We start from the raw sequence: 24,531 nt of genomic DNA, 5'->3' as shown, positions 1-24,531 counted from the left end.
ATTATTATTATTACTATTATTATTAATTTATTATTATTATTATTATTATTATTATTATTATTATTATTATTATTATTATTAATTAATTATTATTATTATTATTATTATTATTATTATTATTATTATTATTATTATTATTATTATTATTATTATTTAGCAGTATTACCCATTTTTTATTTTGCTGTCATCATTATCATTATTATATCTAATATAATTTTCCAATATAATCAACTTTATCATGATTATTATCACTGTTAGTATTACTATTGTTGTTATTATAATTATATACTATTAATATTATCATTGTTATTATTATTATTATTATTATTATTATTATTATTATTATTATTATTATTATTATTATTATTATTATAATTACTAATATCATTATTGTTCTCATTATTATCATCATTATCACTCATATAATAATTTTCCAATTGTATTCTACTTTCCTCATAACTTAATTGCCCTCCAATAGAGGTTTCTTTTTTTCTTCTCTCTTGCATTGTAATTGCCACCTATTTATTATATTATATTATGCAGCCGTTGCTGGCTACTTGTTTATTTGCTACAAGTTTATTTTCTCGTTTTCGTTTTCCACTTTCTTCTGCCCAAAAAGCGTCGCTTAAAAAGGGCTGCTTGTCAAATAAATAAAAAAAACTTGCTCGTAACTTTATATACGTTTGTGACAAACATAATACAGTGTTTAAAGTGTTGAGAGAGAGAGAGAGAGAGAGAGAGAGAGAGAGAGAGAGAGAGAGAGAGAGAGAGAGAGAGAGAGAGAGAGAGAGAGAGAGAGAGAGAGAGAGAGAGAGAGAGAGAGAGAGAGACTGACAAGCAGATTGACTATCAGATTATAGTCGATGTCAGGTAACTTGGCGTGGATTTTTCTTAGGGAGGAAATCGCGGACTTGGGATCATTGCTTGGGTGATGGCCTTATCGCGCTCATTGGCCTGTTGTTAAGTTGTTCCTACATGCAGCGAAGTGACTCAATATTCCTGTCAAAATCCCTTTTGAGTTATAAGGTATCTGGTGATAGAGATACATATTAGTTTAAAGACGTCTTTATCATACAATGTGTGGGTTTCAAACTGTTGAAGATAAACGTGAACGACACATCAAACAGAACTTAGCAAGATGGCGCTCCTATACAGACTTGCCTGCGCCATAACGGGCTGGGGCCGATCATCATTCCAGGCCAAGTTAGCCTTCCAGGGCAAAAGGCAAAAATGTAATAAAAAACGTCGGAACTAAACGGAAGGGGCAACATGCAGTGACTGAAACGAGAACTTTGATATCCGAAAGAACTGTAAAGGCTGGATTCTTTTCCTTCTTTTACTACCTATACAAAGTGCCAGTCTGTAATCCACACAATATCCTTAAAGCTCGTCTGTTGTAAGATTTATTGGTATCTTATTAGTCGTAATGTGTAGTGATGCTACGTAGTCATTATGTAAACATTTGGCTTAGGGAAGTACTTTCTCTCATCATGCTATTGTTAGATTCGAGGTATATTTTCATTATTTGCTTGTAATAAATGGCCATAAGGAAGAACAGTTATATGAATATTTTTCATTTACATTCCATCATTCCATCATGCCCGCAGAGGCCGAGACACAGCAGGCTATGTTAATTACAAACGGAATTTGATGCAGGTTAGAGCCAGTTTAACAATCGGCCAATGAGCGGCGCAGAAACCATTACTTAACCAATGATGCCAATTTAACGAGTAATAGAGATTTACGGGTACGCATATTATGAAAGTTGTTGATTTTGAGGCGGAATAGTTGGATTTTTATAGAGTTGAACTCTAAACCTCGACTCGGACTCCATGTCCTTGGGTATTAGTTAGGTGTTTTCTCCCTCGTTGAATTGTAAACGATTTATATCTGAAGACAATATCTGTGACCTTGGCACCAGTGCATGGAAGCGATGCTGATTCACTCCCATGCCAGGGTTCTCAAGTTTTCGAAGGTTTTATCCACCATCTTTTGTGCTGTCTCCCGCGTGAGGATATCATTTGCATAAGTGAGGCTGTACATTAGGCAGCCATGGAGGGTATGGAACAGGTGGTACATCGGGTCGTTAAAACAGGAAGTGACCCTAATGAGGTGCGTCAGCCGCACTTGCCGCCCCTCCGTCTGTACTAGCCTGTCTGCGTTGCCCATGTTAGCCGTGCCATAGTCAATCTCAGGGTATGGTCGCTCATCAAAAAGTTCATCTTTGTCCCTTCCTTGTAATTCCAGTGTTATCTTTAAGACGTACATCACCGCTTCTTTCTCTTGGAGCATCTGACCAATGTTCTTATGTACGATTCTAGCGTATTCCCAGAAGTTGTCCCGCCACTTTGCTGGCGTCGAAACGATGTTCTGGAGAGCCATCATGTGCACGCCCAAGGTCCCTGCCGTGTCGCCTGACCAGTAACGTCGTTAATGTGGTACTCGTCCTGCTCAAGGCCTCCCTCTCGTAGAAAGTCAACGAGACCCACGTTGAACACAGCCACCAGACCACTGTTCACGGTGACTTGCTCTTTCTTGCATTTCTTTATGAATCTCTGGGTTGTTTCCCTGTCCAGGTCCGCCAAAACAATCTGACACCTGAAGTTGGGGTCCATGGGCATCAGATAAACTCGAGGAATAAGTTTCTCTTCAGTCTTCAACTTCTTAATTTTATCCATCAGCAGCTTTAGGTGATTCTCGTCCTTTTCAAGATCAGCTTTCCTGGCATTAAGTATGGCATCTGTCTCCTCTCCGGCGACCAGCCTCCCAAGCTGAACTGTGTCGTCGATTGCAGTGCCAGTGACCACGTTGTCCAAGATGTGAAGAAACGCGTCCGTAATGAACATGTTTGTGGTACCGTCAGCGATACCGTGGTGGTTAGCAAGCAGCATCAGACGGGTGTGAGGAAAGTCGGCATCCAGTTCTGGTCGTACACTAGGGACAGTGGCGTCACAAGGCAGGACGCGGGCGCACCATAGTGGGCCATCAGTGGTGGGGAATTTGTGATGTAGCAGCGATTCTATGGCCTGGGTCACGTCTGTTGTGTCCATCACCTGGGGAAAAGGAAAATATTGGGTTCAAATGTGATGTTTTTAGTTAAGAAAGAGACGGCGAGGGTTAATAAAATATGAAGTATACAAGTCTGTGACGCGCCATTTCGACGGAAATGAAAAACATTATTGTTATTTAAAGAACTACAATGAAGAGACTGAGTCTGGCACAAATCTTTGTTTTCCAAACTACCCTCATACGGTTTCTATCCTTCTCACTGTACGTTTACCTCCAGTTCCTTTTCTGCACGATATATCTCTCTGTGTGCCATTGTTCTTCCCGTATCAATTCAATTCAATTTATTTATCCGCCACTTGTTCTTCATCTTGATCATCGGCGTCAAGTTGGTGCCCGTAGAATTTTATTTAAAGTTTTTAAGAATAATCGGCATCCCTTACAAAATGCTTTGTCAGATCCATTTATTTGGTATTTTGTGTGGTTCATCTTGTTGTATCTACAGTTTCTATACCCTGAAGGGAGGCTTTGATAGCATTTCATAATAATAATAATAATAATAATAATAATAATAATAATAATAATAATAATAATAATAATAATAATAATAATAATAATAATAATAATAATAATAAAATAATAATAAAAAGATAATAATAATAATAATAATAATAATAATAATAATAATAATAATAATAATAATAATAATAATAATGATAAATTTATCTCCCACTGTTGTTCAATAATGAACATCTTCCCAAAACAAACTGTACTATCTACTCGTACGCCGATGACTCCACTCTGAATTTCTATACACTTTTTGACCGAAGACCGTCCCTACAGAGACTAAAAGACTCTCGGATGAACGCTGCAGAACGTTTAACCTCAGATCTTACTATCATTTCTGAATGGGGCAAGAGGAACTTGGTGTCCTTTAATGCCTCAAAAACTCAATTTCTACATCTGTCAACTCGACACAATCTTCAAAACACCTATCCCCTATTCCTCGACAACATACAGCTGTCCCCTTCTTCTACAATAAACATTTTCGGTCTGTCCTTAACTCAAAAAAATAACTGGAAACTCCTCTCTTGCTAAATCAGCTTACTCGAGGTTGGGCATCCTGTATCGTATCTGCTAGTTATATTCCCCCTCACAGATGATGTCCACATACAGGGACTGTGTCCGCCCTTGAATGGAATATGCGTCCCATATGTGTGGGTGGTTGTTGTGGGGGGTGGGGGGGGAGGATAGCATACACGCAGCTATGGTAGATTGAGTTGTGTTGCATCACTTTGTATCTCATATCGATATTTCCATTTTGATTGCTCTTTTGGACTTGCTATAGTCGATCTACTCTAACTTAAGCCCTATGGCTTGGCCCGGGGAAACCTCCATTGTTTACACATCTAGCGATGACCTGCACATGGCGATCTGTCTCACTGTTATATATATATATATATATATATATATATATATATATATATATATATATATATATATATATATATATATATATATATATATATATATATATATATATATATATATATATATATATATATATATATATATATATATATATATATATATATATATATATATATATATATATATATATATATATATATATATATATATATATATATATATATATATATATATATATATATATATATATATATATATATATATATATATATATATATATATATATATATATATATATATATATATATATATATATATATATATATATATATATATATATATATATTTTTTTTTTTTTTTTTTAGCAAAGGAGACAGCTCAAGGCACCAAAAGTAAACATTAATAAAAAAGCCTGCTACTGCTGCTCCTAAAAGAATCCAAAGAGGTGGCTGAAAGATAAGTCAGTTTCTGGAGGAGAGGTAATGATACCTCCCTTGAAAGAGTTCAAGTCGTAGGCAGGAGGAAATACAGATGAAGGAAGATTGTTCCAGAGTTTACCAGCGTGAGGGATGAAAGAGTGAAGATGCTCGTTAATCCTTGCATAAGGGTTTGGACAGTATAGGGATGAGCATGAGTAGAAAGTCGAGTGCAAAGGGGGCGGAGGGGGGTAGGCATGCAGTTAGCAAGTTCAGAAGAGCAGTCATGTGGCAATATCGATAGAAGATAGAAAGAGAGGCAACATTGCACGGGAATTTAAGAGGTAGAAGACTATCAGTATGAGGAGGAGAGCTGATGAGACGAAGAGTCTTTGCCTCCACTCTGTCCAGAAGAGCTGTGTGAGTGGAGCCCCCACACATGAGATGCATACTCCATACGAGGGCGGACAAGGCCCCTGTATATGGACAGCAACTGTGCAGGGAGAAGAACTGGCGGAGACGGTACAGAACGCCCAGCCTCGAGGAATATATATATATATATATATATATATATATATATATATATATATATATATATATATATATATATATATATATATATATATATATATATATATATATATATATATATATATATATATATATATATATATATATATATATATATATATATATATATATATATATATATATATATATATATATATATATATATATATATATATATATATATATATATATATATATATATATATATATATATATATATATATATATATATATATATATATATATATATGTATATATACATATACATATATTGGCTGGAGTAGGTAGGAAGACACCTACCGAACGGGCGTGCTACTCCTGTGAGGTATATATGGAGGTGAGAAGGAGCTGAAGCCTCCAAAGACCCTTTCCCATGTCCTCACTAACTGCTTCCCTATTGTCTCACTAACACCGGAGAGTAGTTCAGCATGCTCTAAAGACAGATCCTCTTTATCCACACCACACTACATTCTCACAACATATACACCTTTTTCCCAAAATTAAAATTTCAAATGGCGCACATACACTAAGCCTCGGAGTCCCTGCCTCGGGGACCAAAATTCCCACAGGAGGACTCCTTCTGGCTGCCGACCTGAGAGGTGTCTTGATAACTCCTCGAACCTCTTTCTTCTCAATTTCTGCAACATTCGCGGTCTTCGCTCTAATTTTCATTCTGTGGAACATCATCTCCTCCTCTAAACCTCACCTTCTTCCTTATCGAAACACAGGTTTCTGAGGTTACTGACAGCAATCTCTACTCTGTTCCTCCTACTATCTCTATCCTAAATTTCAATCCAAAGCTGGATGTTGCGCCTACGTGCGCAACGACATCACTTGCTCGTGCCCACGACCTTGACTCTTCTGAATTTTCCACCATCTGGTTAAGACTTCACTGTCATTCTATTACTAAATACATCTGTGCTGTTTATCTCACCTAACTCTACCAACTATGTAAAATTCTTTGACTATTTGAATTCTAAAGTGGAGCACATCTTGACCCACTCCTTCGCTGAAATCTCCATCCTAGGAGATTTCAATGTTCACCACCAGCTTTGGCTTTCATCCTCTTCACTGACCATCCTGGTGAACAAGCCTACAACTTTGCTATCCTCAACGACCTAGAGCAGTTGGTCCAGCACCCTACACGTATTCCTGACCGCCTTGGAGATCGGCCCAACATTCTAGACCTCTTCCTTACCTCAAACCCTTCTGCTTATTCTGTCAAACTGTTCTTCCGTTGGGCTCCTCCGATCACAATCTTATTTCTGCATCCTGTCCTATCGCTCCTGTACACCCTCTGGACCCACCGAAGAGGCGATGCTTCTGGCATTTTGCTTCAGCTCGGTGGGACGACCTGAGGATGTACTTTCCGATTTCCCGTGGAATGATTATTGCTTCCAGGATAGAGACCCTCTGTGTGTGCTCAGCGCATCACAGAGGTGATTGTCTCTGGAATGGAGGCATACATTCCTCGTTCTTTCTCTACCTCACGCTAAAAAGCCTTGGTTTAATCACGCTTGTTCTCGTGCTGTCAATGATAGAGAGGTAGCTCACAAAAGATACCAGAGCCTTCAAACTAATGCTAATTATGAACTTTACATTTCTGCCCGAAATCGTGCCAAATCTATTCTCCGACTAACCAAAAATTCTTTCATTAATAGAAAATGTCAAAACCTTGCTTTCTCTAACTCTTCCCGTGACTTCTGGCATCTAGCCAAAAACATCTCCTCCAACTTCACTTCTTCATCTTTCCTCCACTCAGTCCTGACGGCAACACTGCCGTCTCATCTATCTCTAAGGCTGAACTCTTCTCTCAAACCTTTTCTATAAACTCCACTCTGGACGATTCTGGGCATATTCCTCCTACTCATCCCCCCTCTGACTCCTTTATGCCTGTTATAAAGATTCTTCAAAATGATGTTTTCTATGCCCTCTCTGGCCTCAATCCTCAGATGCCTTATGGACCTGATGGAGTGCCTCCTATTGTCCTTAAAAACTGTGACTCCGTGCTGTCACCCTGCCTGGTCAAACTCTTTCGCCTCTGCCTGTCAACATCTACCTTTCCTTCTTGCTGGAAGTATGCCTTCATACAGCCTGTACCTAAGAAGGGTGACCGCTCCAATCCCTCAAACTACCGTCCTATTGCTTTACTTTCTTGTCTATCTAAAGCTTTTGAATCAATCCTTAACCGGAAGATTCAAAAGCACCTTTCCACTTCTGACCTTCTATCTGATCGCCAGTATGGGTTCCACAAGGGGCGTTCTACTGGTGATCTCCTAGCCTTCTTAACTGACTCTTGGTCATCCTCTCTTAGACGTTTCGGTGAAACTTTTGCTATTGCGCTGGACATATCAAAAGCTTTTGATAGGGTCTGGCACAAATCTTTGCTTTCTAAACTACCCTCTTACGGTTTCTATCCTTCTATCTGTTCCTTTATCTCCAGGTTCCTATCTGACCGTTTTATTTCTGCCGTGGTAGACGGTCACTGTTCTTCCCTAAATCTATTAACAGTGGTGTCCCACAGGGTTCTGTCCTATCTCCCACTCTTTTTCTGTTGTTCATTGATGATCTTCTTCCAAAACGAACTGTCCTATCCATTCCTACGCCGATGATTCCACTCTGCATTATTCAACTTCTTTTAATAGAAGACCCACCCTTCAGGAACTTAACGACTCAAGGCTGGAGGCTGCAGAACGCTTAGTCTCAGACCTTACTATTATTTCCGATTGGGGCAAGAAGAACCTGGTGTCCTTCAACGCCTCAAAACACAGTTTCTCCACCTATCCACTGACACAATCTTCCAAACAACTATCCCCTATTCTTTGACAACACCCAGCTATCACCTTCCTCAACACTAAACATCCTCGGTCTATCCTTAACTCAAAATCTCAACTGAAACTTCATATCTCATCTCTTACTAAATCAGCTTCCTCGAGGCTGGGCGTTCTGTACCGTCTCCGCCAGTTCTTCTCCCCTGCACAGTTGCTGTCCATATACAGGGCCTTGTCCGCCCTCGTATGGAGTATGCATCTCATGTGGGGGCTCCACCACACAGCTCTTCTGGACAGAGTGGAGGCAAAGGCTCTTCGTCTCATCAGTTCTCCTCCTCATACTGATAGTCTTCACCTCTTAAATTCCGCCGCAATGTTGCCTCTCTTCTATCTTCTATCGATATTTCCACGCTGACTGCTCTTCTGAACTTGCTAACTGCATGCCTCCCTCCGACTTTCTACTCATGCTCATCCCTATACTGTCCAAACCCTTATGTAAGAGTTAACCAGCATCTTCACTCTTTCATCCTCACGCTGGTAAACTCTGGAACAATCTTCCTTCATCTGTATTTCCTCCTGCCTACGACTTGAACTCTTTCAAGAGGAGGGCATCAGGACACCTTCCTCCCGAAACTGACCCATCTTTCGGCCACCTCTTTGATTCTTTTTAGAGCAGCGAGTAGCGGGCTTTTTTATTAATGTTTACTTTTGTGCCCTTGAGCTGTCTCCTTTATATATATATATATATATATATATATATATATATATATATATATATATATATATATATATATATATATATATATATATATATATATATATATATATATATATATATATATATATATATATATATATATATATATATATATATATATATATCTATATATATATATATATATATATATATATATATATATATATATATATATATATATATATATATATATATATATATATTCATAATACGACTGCATGGTGTTATGAATTGCTTGGGATTTGAGGGAGAAACTACTACTCTATAAACCTTTCAATTTACTTGGCAACGTGGCTTATGAGATGGTGCCGCACCATTCACCCTTCCGCCACCACGGAAGACTCACGTAGGTCTCACTCTCGCGTCCTGCACAGCGAAGCAAAATATATTATATATATCGTAAATAAGAGGGAGAGAGAGGGGTGATGGTAGCGAGCTGCTCTGAGGAGAGTAATGGGGGTTATGTGGCAGTAGCGCGGGTCAGGGGAGCCGTGCCTAAAGGCTCAGGTTAGATTCGGTAGAATATAACTGCATGCTACCCCCCCACCCCCCCAGCCGCGACCCAGCCGCACACGACTATCTACTCTTGCTCAATCTTATTCTGTCCAAATTCCTTTTGCAAGAGTTAACCAGCATCTTCTTTATTTTACTCCTTCCGCTGGTAAACTTTGGAACAACCGTCCTTGTCTCTATTTCCTCCCGCCTACCATATGGCCTCTTTCAAGAGAAGAGCATCTTTTTCCCGAAACTGACCTCTCTTTTGACCTTTTATTCTGTTTCCTTTTATCGGAGCAGCGTCTAGATGTTTTTTTAGTTTTATTGCCTTAGCTGTCTTACTTTGCTGTAAACAAATCAAACTTTTAGGAATATTAGTGGCAAGGCAGATTTTCTTCCTATAGGAAATACCAATTGAGGATATAGGTAACGTTAATCCTGCAGCGGGCAACGTTAATCCTGCAGCGGGCAACGTTAACACTGTAGTGTCAGCAGTTTGTCTTCGTTGCCTCTTGTGGCCTCTCAGGCCAGTTCACGCCCGTCTTATATCTAGTTTTGACGTACTCGCTCGCATTATGGTTGTCCCCAAAGAATATACGGACTTAAATTTATTCAGTGGTTGTTTATCCCATCACTGCAAACACAGACAACATGCTGAACAACATGGCGCAGTGAGTAGGATCTTTGGGAGAAAAAGCGACAATAAATATACGTAGCCGGTTGACGCCACTGCCCTGTCCCTGCCCGCGTTCCGGTCTTGACCCCACTGAAGCCTCTCCAGGCCTTACCAGTAACAGTGTTGCGTTGTGTGGTGCCTCCTGCATGCCTCAGGGTTTTGGAGGTTGTCACTAAGCATTAGTTATCGTTTCCTGTTAAGATGACAAGATAACCTCCAGCCGCTGCCTCGTTAGCTCAGCTTACCTTTGTGTAGCTCTTTACATTTTTCATGCGGTCCATAGCTAATGAAACGCCGCCACTGTATATCGTCAAATAACGCAGTATAAGTGAAACCTATATGGGCAGCCGCGGTTATCGAGAACAAATTCCGTGGTGGAGTAACTGTCACCCTGCCCGCCACCCCCACCGCAGCCTTGCTCGCCGGGTCTGTGACAACTGGCCACGGCCACCTGGCCGCAGACTAACTGACCGCGAGAAACTGGCCGCGGCCTGCTGCCCGACAAATTTAGCAATAAGACTAGTCGCCACGGCCAACTCGCCGCCATATGGAACTTTTTGTTGGTGATGGATACAATTGTGTTTGATAAAACAAGAGGGTTAAAATTTCTTTATGGAGTGCTTTATTGGAATAAAGAAATATAAGATATTTATGGAAAAATGCTAATATTTCAAAATTACTTTATTAAGTAACGAGAAAAAAATATAAGATGCAACTGCAAAAATCTACGAAAAGTTATTGGCAAGTCCCCTAAGATACTCAACATAATTTCGACCCTCAAATTCTTTTTTTTTTTTTTTTACAACAAAGGAGGCAGCTCAAGGGCACACAAAAAAAGAAAACAATAATAAAAAAAAAGCCCGCTACTCGCTGCTCCTAAAGTAAAACAAAAGAGGTGACCGAAAGGAAGATCAAATACAGGAGGAGAGGTGTCCTGATACCCTCCTCTTGAAAGAGTTCAAGTCGTAGGCAGGAGGAAATACAGATGAAGGAAGATTGTTCCAGAGTTTACCAGCGTGAGGGATGAAAGAGTGAAGATGCTGGTTAACTCTTGCATAAGGGGTTTGGACAGTATAGGGATGAGCATGAGTAGAAAGTCGAGTGCAGCGGCCGCGGAGGGGGAGGCATGCAGTTAGCAAGTTCAGAAGAGCAGTCAGCGTGGAAATATCGATAGAAGATAGAAAGAGAGGCAACATTGCGGCGGAATTTAAGAGGAAGAAGACTAACAGTATGAGGAGAGCTGATGAGACGAAGAGCCTTAGCCTCCACTCTGTCCAGAAGAGCTGTGTGAGTGGAGCCCCCCCACACGAGATGCATACTCCATACGAGGGCGGACAAGGCCCCTGTATATGGACAGCAACTGTGCAGGGGAGAAAAACTGGCGGAGACGGTACAGAACGCCCAGCCTCGAGGAAGCTGATTTAGTAAGAGATGAGATATGAAGTTTCCAGTTGAGATTTTGAGTTAAGGATAGACCGAGGATGTTTAGTGTTGAGGAAGGTGATAGCTGGGTGTTGTCAAAGAATAGGGGATAGTTGTTTGGAAGATTGTGTCGAGTGGAAAGGTGGAGAAACTGTGTTTTTGAGGCGTTGAAGGACACCAGGTTCTTCTTGCCCCAATCGGAAATAATAGTAAGGTCTGAGGCTAAGCGTTCTGCAGCCTCCAGCCTTGAGTCGTTAAGTTCCTGAAGGGTGGGTCTTCTATTAAAAGAAGTTGAGTAATGCAGAGTGGAATCATCGGCGTAGGAATGGATAGGACAGTTCGTTTTGGAAAGAAGATCATCAATGAACAACATAAAAAGAGTGGGAGATAGGACAGAACCCTGTGGGACACCACTGTTAATAGATTTAGGGGAAGAACAGTGACCGTCTACCATGGCAGAAATAGAACGGTCAGAAAGGAAACTGGAGATAAAGGTACAGAGAGAAGGATAGAAACCGTAGGAGGGTAGTTTAGAAAGCAAAGATTTGTGCCAGACCCTATCAAAAGCTTTTGATATGTCCAGCGCAATAGCAAAAGTCTCACCGAAACGGCTAAGAGAGGATGACCAAGAGTCAGTTAAGAAGGCTAGGAGATCACCAGTAGAACGCCTCTTGCGGAACCCATACTGGCGATCAGATAGATGGTCAGAAGTGGAAATGTGCTTTTGAATCTTCCGGTTAAGGATTGATTCAAAAGCTTTAGATAGATAAGAAAGTAAAACTATAGGACGGTAGTTTGAGGGATTGGAGCGGTCACCCTTCTTAGGCACAGGCTGTATGAAGGCATACTTCCAGCAAGAAGGAAAGGTGGATGTTGACAGGCAGAGGCGAAAGAGTTTGACCAGGCAGGGTGACAGCACGGAGGCACAGTTTTTAAGGACAATAGGAGGCACTTCATCAGGTCCATAAGCCTTCTGAGGATTGAGGCCAGAGAGGGCATAGAAAACATCATTTTGAAGAATCTTTATAACAGGCATAAAGGAGTCAGAGGGGGGATGAGTAGGAGGAATATGCCCAGAATCGTCCAGAGTGGAGTTTTTAGAAAAAGTTTGAGAGAAGAGTTCAGCCTTAGAGATAGATGAGACGGCAGTGTTGCCGTCAGGACTGCGGAGTGGAGGGAAAGATGAAGAAGTGAAGTTGGAGGAGATGTTTTTGGCTAGATGCCAGAAGTCACGGGAAGAGTTAGAGAAAGCAAGGTTTTGACATTTTCTATTAATAAAATAATTTTTGGTTAGTCGGAGAATAGATTTGGCACGATTTCGGGCAGAAATGTAAAGTTCATAATTAGCATTAGTTTGAAGGCTCTGGTACCTTTTGTGAGCTACTTCTCTATCATTGACAGCACGAGAACAAGCGTGATTAAACCAAGGATTTTTAGCGTGAGGAGTAGAGAAAGAACGAGGAATGTATGCCTCCATTCCAGAGACAATCAACTCTGTGATGCGCTGAGCACACACAGAGGGGTCTCTATCCTGGAAGCAATAATCATTCCACGGGAAATCGGAAAAGTATATCCTCAGATCGTCCCACCGAGCTGAAGCAAAATGCCAGAAGCATCGCCTCTTCGGTGGGTCCAGAGGGTGTACAGGAGCGATAGGACAGGATGCAGAAATAAGATTGTGATCGGAGGAGCCCAACGGAGAGAACAGTTTGACAGAATAAGCAGAAGGGTTTGAGGTAAGGAAGAGGTCTAGAATGTTGGGCCGATCTCCAAGACGGTCGGGAATACGTGTAGGGTGCTGGACCAACTGCTCTAGGTCGTTGAGGATAGCAAAGCTGTAGGCTTGTTCACTGACAATTGCCTTGATTCTCTCATCTACTTGTCTGCATTTCTTCAACTTGACTGGTGGATCTTGCCCTGTGATCAGCTGCTCGAAATATAAGTCTCTTCCACGTCAGACTTTTTTTTCAAACAATCAATAAATTTCCAAACAGTAGGATGTTGCATTCCAAGTTCATTTTGCAGTCTTCCATGAGCATCTTCTGCGTTATTTTTTGTCCTGTCTTCGTCATTTAAGGAGAGTTCATAAACGTTCAACATTTCCTGTGGAAAAAGTAGAGCACGTCTGCCATTACCCCTTCTTTTTCTTCTGCCAACACAGGTGTCCTCAAACCAATCATGAAGCACTTGAAGCTCATCTGGTGGCTTCAGTTACATATTCCATGGGAACAAAATTTAATGCCAGGGTCTGTTTTTATTTTTTTTTCCTACCTCTCCCAACACACAGTCGTTTTTATCACAACAATCATAGAGCTGTCACAGACTTATCGAGGTCACCTCCCGATTGTTTTTAATAAAAATAAAAATGCGGGTTAACGGAGGAGGTTAATGGGTCCTTTAAGGGTTGCCAAATATCATAATGATTAAAAATTAAGAGAGTCGTATCTTAGAAATCCGACCTCAGTCAGTCATCAAGAGATTCGTGTCTTATTAACACAATCACAGATGTGTCTGCGGCGGTCAGTTGGCCGCGGCGAATTGGTCGGAGGCTAGGTGGCCGCGGCCAGTTGCCACAGTCCCTTGCCCGCCACCTTACCAAACCGTCACCGAATCTTCGTCTTCCCGTGAACTACCACTCCCTCCTTCCTTGGTCTTTGTCCCGCCAGCGATGGCCACTACCTAAGCTCTTGCAGTGGATGGACGGCAAGTAGACCCGGGGCCGCGAGGAAGAGAGGGTACGTACTAAGGAAGAGGCAGCACAACACCGCGAGGAAGAGCGGGTGCGTCCAGAAGAGGAGGAAGTGCAACCCCGCCTTCTCCCGTGTCGGGAGGAAGACACAACTTTTGGAGGCATTGCTTGCAAGTGTCTTGCTGAAACGCTCCTCCTTCCCTCCTCATGATACCACCAAGCCAGAGAAGAGGCATACGCCACAGCATGGCGCCACTGATTCAGCATTGTGGGCATATGTCAAGGCCTTTGTCAACCCCCCACAGCCCCCCACGTGACGGGACATTCCTATGCATCCGTAAGTTGAGGCGTCGATGGGAGGATTACGCCACCATGGTCGACCTGGTGAGAATTGTCCTGTTAATGGCGTGCTTGTCGTCAGAAACACAGCGGATTCTAGAGTACACGCTTCAGGTTCCTTCCAGATTCATCACATCCTGTGGAAGAGGTGCTCGACCTTCTGCAGAAGCACGTTAGGGATCGGAGCTAGGAAGCCCTCCGTCGACGCACCTTCTCCAACTGTAACATACCGAGAGTTAGGGCTTCGACGACTCCCTTGCACGTCTAAAGAGTCTGTCGGAATAGATTGACGTGCGTGCATAACAGAATGCACGCTGCAAGAAGACCTGGATGACGCCCATGCCGGAACGGAACGGACAGTTGTTGCAGCGACTCATTTCCATTGACGCTTGCTGCACGCTTCAGGAAGCAGTGACGGTGCGTTGGTCTTGTGATGCCACCAAGTCTGCGACCATACGGGCCCTGCCCGCCTCCTGCTCTTTGAGGACTCGCATAGTACAAGAGGGGAAAAAAGCGGCCCATACGACGGTTGCTGACGCACGCAGTACCACACTCCGACCCAACACTGCATACAGGAGCTGTGCCGCGCAGCACGGGCAAAACCAGTAACGGTAAGCTCTGAGGGGCTTGAACCCTCGCGGGCTGTATGCCAAAGGCTGGCCCGCATAAGCTATTCCGCCGTAGCGACCTGCTTCGGGTGTGGTCCTGAAGAGCACAGGTCACACATCATCAAATGCCCTGCAAAAGGGTCTCAGTGCAACGTTTGTCGTCACTTCAGGCACTACGAAAGGTTCAGCAACCAACACAACCCCACGCATCCACTCCTTGGAGTAGGTACGAAGACACCTACCGAACGGGCGCAAGCCACTCCCGGTGAGGTATATATGGGAAGTGAGGAGGGTGCTGAAGCCCTCCAAAGACCCTTCCCATTACCTCACTAAACGTTTCCCTATTATCTCATCTACACCAGAGAGTAGTTCAGCATGCTATTTAAAGACAGATCCTCATCTATCCATACCGCACTACATTCAGACAACACACACACCTTTTCCCAAAATTCAAAATTCAAATTGGCGTTCAACAACAGTGCCTCGGAATCCCCGCTAAGGGGGGGGGGGACACAAATTCCCCCAGGGAGGACTCCCCTTCCGGCTGCCGATCTGAGAGGTGCCTTGATAACTCCTCGAGCCTTTTTCTTCTCAATTTCTGCAACATTCGCGGTCTTCGTTCTAATTTTCATTCTGTGAAACACCATTTCTCCTCCTCTAAACCTCACCTTCTCTTCCTCACCGAAACACAGGTTTCTGAAGCTACTGACAGCAATCTCTATTCTGTTCCCTCCTACTATCTCTATCCTAAATTTGAATCCAAAGCTGGATGTTGCGTCTACGTGCGCAACGACATCACTTGTTCTCGTGCCCACGACCTATCAAAGCAGATACTAGTATCTGGCATGCCGGCACCAGAGTGTGTGAGTCGAGGGGCGGAGCGCCTTGGTGACTCCACCCTGAGCCGCACCGAGGCCACTTCACCTCCACCAAGCCCAACCAGGTCAGAACTGCTTGCTCTCCACAACTACACGTTCTCGTTGGAGGCAAAGCAGCACTTCCTGAAGGTGTACCCGGATCTACTGGTGACGAAGGAGGACCTAAAACCGACACCATTGAAGGCGGTGGCGGGTCCCCCGATGGAAATCCACCTGCATGATGACTCAGAGTCATTTGCGATACACACTCCTCGGCTTATTCTCTCGCCTTCAGGGAAGCCGTCATGAAAGAACTGGGTTATATGATGGCTCAATGCATCATCGCCCCCGCTGGCGACGACTCATTCCCTTGGTGTCACCTAATGGCTGAGGCCAAGCTTAACGGTGGGGTACGCATCGCCGCCGACCTGTCAAAACTCAAAAGCCAGGTGTCCCATATACCTCACCTTTCACCCACACCCTTTACAGCCATACAGAGTATGGAGCCGAGTGCATGGTTTTCATTACGATCGACACCCTTTGGAGGAACTGGCAAATTCCGCTGGCAGAGGAAGACCAGTCACTCACCACCTGTATGAAGCCTTACGGACGCTTTCGCTATTGCCGTGGCCCCATGGGTTTTGTGGCCACGGACCACGCCTTCTATTTACGAAGAGACACGACACTGAGAGGCTTGACCAACTGCATGAAGGTAGTAGACAACCTGCTGCTCTCCGACAAAGGCTATCTCACGCACCTCCACCACAACGACGAGGGGATGATATCGCTGCCGAATCGGAGAAAGTGAGAACCGTAGCGGACTTTGCCACACTTGCAACCCCACTTTACCGCTCCCTCTCTGATTAGCCAGAAGAGGACATTCACATGGACTCTTGACCACAATCGGGCCTTTCATAAGGTGAACGAGGCTCTATCAAGTCCACCTTCTCTCGCTAAGTTACACCCAGTACTCCCCACAATCATGCAGATGGATGCCTCACGCCAGTGCAGTGTTTGTTACGCCCTCCTGCAGGACCAAGGCGGAGGAAAGTTCCGGCTGGTCCAGCGCGACTCGCCTTTTCTTACTGATACCGTGAATCGTTACGCCACCATTGGGCTTAAGGAGCTGGCAGGGGCATGAGCCATGTCAAAAAGCAAGTTTTACCTGAACGACCTCCGACACGTGGACCTCATCATGGACTATAGGCCCTTGGTGCCGATCCTGAATAGCTAGACACTCTCCGCTAACGAGAATCAGCGCCTCCAGCGACTGAAGGAGAATATCTCGGCATTCGTCTTGACGGCTGTGTGGCGTGCGTCCAAGGAGTTGTGCTCTTTCCCGCTCGCCAGTCAGCCACCCAACTCAACTCCGGTGGACGAAATGCTAGGCACGCAGGCCGGTCTTTCCGTCAGCAGTGGCGTTAAACTGCAGACCGTAGACTACGTCGCCCGCTCCCAGCCTTTGTCAGCCCTTTATGAGGATCTGGTACTTGAGAAGCTACGGTACGTGGCCAGCGACGGCCCTTCCTATACACCATGCTAATGAAAACCGTAAGAGCTGGATTAACTCCATAACGCACTACCCATATACTGGAAAATACGGCAGAACGTCTACATAGATGGGTAACTCGTCTTGTACACTGCTCCTGTGACCCTCCATGCAACTCTGTCGCTATGTGTGACTTATTTTATGCTTTTCTTGTTCCCAGGAGGAACACTGCAATCAGTTAGGCAATAACATTTTATGGAATAGTTAAATGAAGTAATAAGAAGTGAGAAGCATTATCTTAGTATTCATTTAATATCAGAATGGGGGTAAGCATTGGTTTGATGTTTACAGGTTCATGTTACACTACCTGGAAATTGAGCTCCTCGCGGTTCATGTCACAAGCCCACAGAATATTACTCCGTTTTCGGAAGCACATCCTCAGGGTTGGAACTTTCCTGTGAAGTAACAACGAAAGTTAGATAGTTGGATACATGGACTAACTGAACACTTAATCGATACTAATATATATATATATATATATATATATATATATATATATATATATATATATATATATATATATATATATATATATATATATATATATATATATATATATATATATGGCTGCTGAAGTGATAGCGTACTGGATTCCACATTCGCCGCGTGATGGACGACGGGTTCGAACTTCACGCTACCACTCGGATTTTTCAGTCACCGCCGAGTGGCTTAAAACTACCCACATGCTGTCATGAAGGCTACCCATCAACCCCGGACTCAGAGGAAGACGTCCAATCGAATCAAGAACTAGTTCCTGGGGGCAGCATGAGCCAATGCAAGATGGCGCCACTATAAACACTCGCCTGCGCCAGAACGGGCTGGGCCGACCCATCAGGCCACCTGGAAAGAAGCCTTGGGCCGACCATCAGGCCTCACTGGGAAAGATGCCTACTACACACAGGCACAAACGTAAAAAATAAAATAAAAAAAAAATATGCTTCTCGAAGTGATGGCGTACTGGACCCATTCGCCGCGTGATGGACGACGGGTTCGAATCCTCACGCTACCACTCAGTTTTCAATCTACGCCAGTGGCAAAACTACCAGCTGCTGTCATGAGGCCACCCATCAACCCCGGACTCTAGAGGAAGCCGTCCAAGCGAATCAAGAACGAGTTCGGGGGCAGCATGAGCCAATGCAAGATGGCGCCACTATAAGCACTCGCCTGCGCCAGAACGGGCTGGGCCGACCATCAGGCCCCACCTGGAAGGAAAAACCTTGGGCCGACCCTCAGGCCCCACTGGAAGGTACCTACAAAGCAATAGGCAACAAACAAAAAAAAATAAAAAAATAAAAAAAAAAAAAAAAAAAAATATATATATATATATATATATATATATATATATATATATATATATATATATATATATATATATATATATATATATTTTTTTTTTTTCTTTTACAACAAAAAGAGACAGCTCAGAGCACAAAAAATGGAAACAATATGCCAAAAAAAGTCATGCTCGCTGCTCCTAAAAAAGAATAAAAAGAGGTACGAAAGAGAGGTCAATTTTTTTTTTTTTTTCACAACAAAGAGACAGCTCAAGAGCACAAAAAATGGAAAATAATAATAATAAAAAGCCCGCTGCTCGCTGCTCCTAAAAGAATAAAGAGGTAATAAAGAGAGGTCACTGGATGAGAGAAACCTGACACCCTTCCTCTTGAAAGAGCTGAAGTCAGGTAGGAAATACAGATGAAGGAAGATTGTTCCAGAGTTTACCAGCGAGGATGAAAGAGTGAGATGCTGTTAACTCATGGGTTTGGATAGTATAGGAAGGAAGGAGTTGAAAAGTCAAAGTAGTAAATAAGTGGGACTTGGGAAGGCAGTTGTGTCTAGAAGAGCAGTCATGGAAATATTGATAAAGATAGAAGAAGAGGCAAATATCGCGACGGAATTTAAGAGGTAGAAGACCATCCGTAGGAGGAGGAGAGCTGATGAAACGAAGACCCTAGACTCACTCATCCAACAGAAGACCCTTAGACTCCACTCTGTCAGAAGAGCTGGCGATGAAGCCCCCCCACGTGAATGCATACTCCATACAAGGGCGGACAAGGCCCCTGTATATGGATAGCAACTGCATGGGAGAAGAACTGGCGGAGACGATAGAACGCCCAACCTCGAGAGCAGATTTAGTGAAGAGGAATGTAGAAAGTTCAGTTGAGATTTTGGAATGAGATGAACCACAAAGAATTTTTAGTGTTGAAGATGGTGATGGCGCTTCAGAGTGTTGTCGAAGAATGAGATAGAGTGTTTGGAAGATTGTGTCGAGTTGATAGGTGGAGAAATTGAGTTTTTGAAGTTGAAGGACAATAGGTGTCCTGATACATCGTGAAAGATATGGAAGTCGGCAGTAGGAGCCACAGATGAAGGAAGATTGTTCCAGAGTTTACCAGCGTGAGGGATGAAAGAGTGAAGATGCTGGTTAACTCTGCATAAGGGGTTTGACAGTATAGGAATGGAGAATGAGTTGAAAGTCGGGTGTAGCGGGCCAGTGATTTGGGGAGGCATGCAGTTAGCAAGTTCAGAAGAGCAGTCAGCGTGGAAATATTGATAAAAGATAAGAAGAGGCAACATCGCGACGGAATTTAAGAGGAAGATCATCCGTAGGAGGAGGAGAGCTGATGAAACGAAGACTTAGACTCCACTCCGTCCAGGAAGAGCTGTGTGAGTAGTTCTTAACACGTGAGATGCATACTCCACAAGGCGGACAAGGCCCTGTATATGGATAGCAATCAGCATGGGAGAAGAACTGGCGGAGACGATACAGAATGCCCAACCTCGAGGGAAGCAGATTTAGTGGGAGAGAGGAGATGAAAACTCCAGTTGAGATTTTGAGTTAAGGATAGACTGAATTTTTTAGTGCTAAGATGGTGATAGCTGAGGTTGTCGAAGAATAGGGGATAGGTGTTTGGAAGATTTGTGTCGTGTTGATTGGTGGAGAAATTGAGTTTTTGAGGGATTGAAGGACACTAGGTTCCTTCTGCCCCAATCGGAAATGATATGTCTGAAAGGTTTGCAGCCTCCAGTCTGGAGTCGCAGCCCTGTTATAATGGTGTTCTATTGAAAGAAGTTGAATAATGCAGAGGGAATCGTTTATGTATTAGGGTGAGCAGTACAGTTTTTATGGAAAGCAAAGAGCATTATGACATAATTGGGAGGGAAGAGGGTGTAGCAACTGCGCAGATAACTGAAGTGACGATACAGAACGCCCAACCTCGAGGAAGCAGATTGAGGAGAGAGGAGATGTGGTTCCATGAGATTTTGAGTTAAGGACAGACTGAGAATTCTTGTGAAAAGGAAGATGGTGACAGCTGGAGTGTTGTCGTGAAGAATAGGGGACAGGGTGTTTAAAGATTGTGTCGAGTTGATAGGTGGAGAAATTGAGTTTTGAGGGATTGAAGGACATGTTGTTCCCTTCGCCCAATCGGAAATGATAATAAAGGTCTGATGTTGTTGCCCCAGGCAGCCTCCAGTCTGAGTCGTATTTCCTGTTACAATGGTGTTCTATTGAAAAGAAGTTGAATACGCAGAGTGGAATCGTCGGCGTAATAGGGACAGGACAGTTTGTTATGGAAAAAGAAGATCATTGATGAATAACATGGGGAGGGTGACAGATAGTATTCTCTTATCACCACTGTTGATAGGTTTAGGGAAGAACAGTGACTGCCCACTACCGCAGAGATAGAACGCCGAAAGGAAATGAGATAAAAGAACAGAGAGGGATAGAATCTGGAATGAGGCTTAGAAAGTAAAGACTCAGCCAGACCTCTTTATTGGTTTTTCTGGACACATCTAGCGCAACAGAAAGTTTAATGAAACGGCTAAGAGGACGACCAAGAGTCATTTAAGATAAAGATGATCGTGCTGAAGTAGAACGTCTTGGTGGAACCCATACTATGATCAGATAGAAGGTTGAGGAAAGGTGCTTTGAATCCTTCCGTTGGCGATTGATCTGCACGATAGACAGGAAAAAGTCATAGGGCGGTAGTCGAGGGATTGAACGTCACCCTCTTAGTACAGGCTGTATTAAAGGCTTACTCAGTTATATATATATATATATATATATATATATATATATATATATATATATATATATATATATATATATATATATATATATATATATATATATATATATATATATATATATATATATATATATATATATATATATATATATATATATATATATATATATATATATATATATATATATATCGTGGAACACCACTGTTGATAGGTTTAGGAAGAACAGTGACCGTCTACCACCGCAGAGATAGAACGGCCGAAAGGAAACTAGAGATAAAAGAACAGAGAGAGGGATAGAACTGAATGAGGCAGTTTAGAAAGAAGACTTGTGCCAGACTCTATCGGCTGCTTTTGACATGCTCCTCCATGCAACAGAAAGTTTCATCGAAACGGCTAAGAGAGGACGACCAAGAGTCATTTAAGAGAGCAAGATGATCGCCAGTAGAACGCCCCTTGCGGAACCCATGCTTGCGATCAGATAGAAGGTTGAAAGTGGAAAGGTGCTTTTGAATCTTCCGGTTAAGGATTGATTCAAAGCTTGACAGATGCTGGTGGAAAGTAAAGCTAGGGCGGTAGTTTGAGGATTGAACGGCTACCCTCTTAGGCACAGGCTGTACAAAGGCTTACTTCCAGCAGGGGTGAAAGGTATGTTGATATATATATATATATATATATATATATATATATATATATATATATATATATATATATATATATATATATATATATATATATATATATATATATATATATATATATATATATATATATATATATATATATATATATATATATATATATATATATATATATGAAAAAGTTAGATAATGCAGAGTGGAATCGTCGGCGTATTGAAGTGGACAGGACGGTTTGTTATGGAAAGAAGATCATTGATGAATAACAGGAAGAGAGTGGAGGTGATAGGACAGAGCCGTGGAACACCACTGTTGATAGGTTTAGGGGGAAGAACAGTGACGGAAATCTACCCTGCAGAGATAGAACGGCCGGAAAGGAAACTAGAGATAAAGAGCAGAGGAGGATGGGGAATCCAGTAAGGGCAGTTTAGAAAGCTAAAGACTGTGCAGACTCTATCAGAGAGCTTTCGACATATCTAGCGCAACAGAGAAAGTTTCATCAAAACAGCTAAGAGAGGACGACAAGAGTCATTTAAGAAACCAAGATGATCGCCAGTAGAACGCCCCTTACCCGGAACCCATGCTTGCGATCAGATGAAGGTTGAAGAATGGAAAGTGCTTTTGAATCTTCCGGTTAAGGATTGATTCAAAAGCTTTAGACGTGAACAGGAGAGAAGTAAAGAAGCTATGGGCGGTAGTTTGAGAGTTGGAACGGTCACCCTTCTTAGAAGCTGGGCATACAAAGGAAGCACTTCCAGCAGGAAGGGAAAGGTGAATGTTGATATATATATATATATATATATATATATATATATATATATATATATATATATATATATATATATATATATATATATATATATATATATATATATATATATATATATATATATATATATATATATATATATATATATATATATATATATATATATATATATATATATATATATATATATATATATATATATATATATATATATATATATAAGGTTAAAAGGTGTCCTGCTCACACTCGTGACTGGTTGATACACTTTAACGCCTATGACACACACTGTGGGTATATACATCGAGGAACTGTCTTTAAACAACAACAAAAAAACTCAAAAACACCACTGTGCCAGGAGTCGAACCCGTGCTTTCTGAACAGAAGTCTGGGCAGCATATCAACACCGCCACCGATGAACTGAAAGACAACACGCTAAAAGCTACCTTATGCACCCAATCTGACGCCCAAGCCCCGCACGGGGCGAAAAGGTTAAGGTGTCCCGCTCACACTCGTGACTTGTTGGAAACTTTTAATCAGCCCCATATGACACACACTGTAGGTATATACATCGATGAACATGAGGCACTCAAGCAGATACTTGAGAGGCTAGCACAGGGGAGAGGGGCCAGGAAGAGGAAGAGGAAGGAAAATAGGACAGCCGAGCGCCACATGACCCAGCAAGCCTGTCACCCACTCAATCAGCCAGCCCCCTGGCAAGACATATTGAGCTGTTACATCAGGACTGCAGTGAAGAAAACCATCAGTTGCCATTACAGAAAATTACACAATTAAAAATTACATTATTGAGATGTTTGAGGCTCTCAGTGAAGCATGCCCAGCTTGATTATCCAGACTGAAGTTGACAATCATATCCAAGGCACTTGGTTGCATGTAAAGTGCAAAGTATGCCACTGTGACTCTCCAAAGACAGTCAGAGATGGCAAAGTTTCTGAAAATAATGTCAAACTTGTTGCTAATTTTTTGCAAACATGATGAGTATTCCAGGAGAGCAACCACCATCAACACCAAGCTCATGACAAGGAGTGTTTACTATGACCTCCAGAGCTATGTTTTAGATAATTTTTTTACTATTGAAAACTATTATAGACTAGAAAGACAAGCCAAGGCACCCCACAGACCATTGGAACGAGCAAAGAAAGCTTCTGCAGCTCAATAAGCTACAGGAAGCTTCTAAATACTTGCTAAGAACTTCGGTAGAGTGTGGAGAAGCGGCCTACCTCTGGTAAACAAAAACAAAAAAACATGAAACTTATGTACCGATGATCCCGAGGGTGAAGTAAGCTATTACCGCTAAAGGCTAGAAACATATTAATCTCCTACTTCTACGAGAGTTCAGCTACAACTACCATTTTCTCAGGGTTACATGACCACATAACAAAGATGACACCTATCAGATTCCATAAAGATAAGTCGAATGCTTTGTGAGATATGGAGTAATATGTAATGTTTTTTTTCAACGATAATTTTTCAAGATTCTACTTTTGGGCG

General features: G+C 42.2%; 1 protein-coding gene across 1 annotated transcript in view; it reads right to left on the bottom strand.

Moving 5' to 3' along the window:
* Nucleotides 1–2,381: 2,381 nt before the first annotated feature.
* The window catches only part of LOC126982052 (uncharacterized), a 71,254-nt gene continuing 49,104 nt past the window's right edge, over nt 2,382–24,531 (bottom strand). Inside the window, exons 3-4 of the mRNA XM_050833767.1 lie at nt 17,894–17,981; nt 2,382–3,053 (exon numbers count right to left, since the gene is read on the bottom strand). Of these exons, the coding sequence (XP_050689724.1) occupies nt 2,382–3,053; nt 17,894–17,981 (760 nt within the window). The remainder of the gene's footprint in view (nt 3,054–17,893; nt 17,982–24,531) is intronic.

Source organism: Eriocheir sinensis, chromosome 50 (assembly GCF_024679095.1).
Source record: "Eriocheir sinensis breed Jianghai 21 chromosome 50, ASM2467909v1, whole genome shotgun sequence".
In the NCBI taxonomy this organism is placed as follows: Eukaryota; Metazoa; Arthropoda; class Malacostraca; order Decapoda; family Varunidae; genus Eriocheir; species Eriocheir sinensis.
This window is presented reverse-complemented; position numbering and strand designations above follow the sequence as displayed.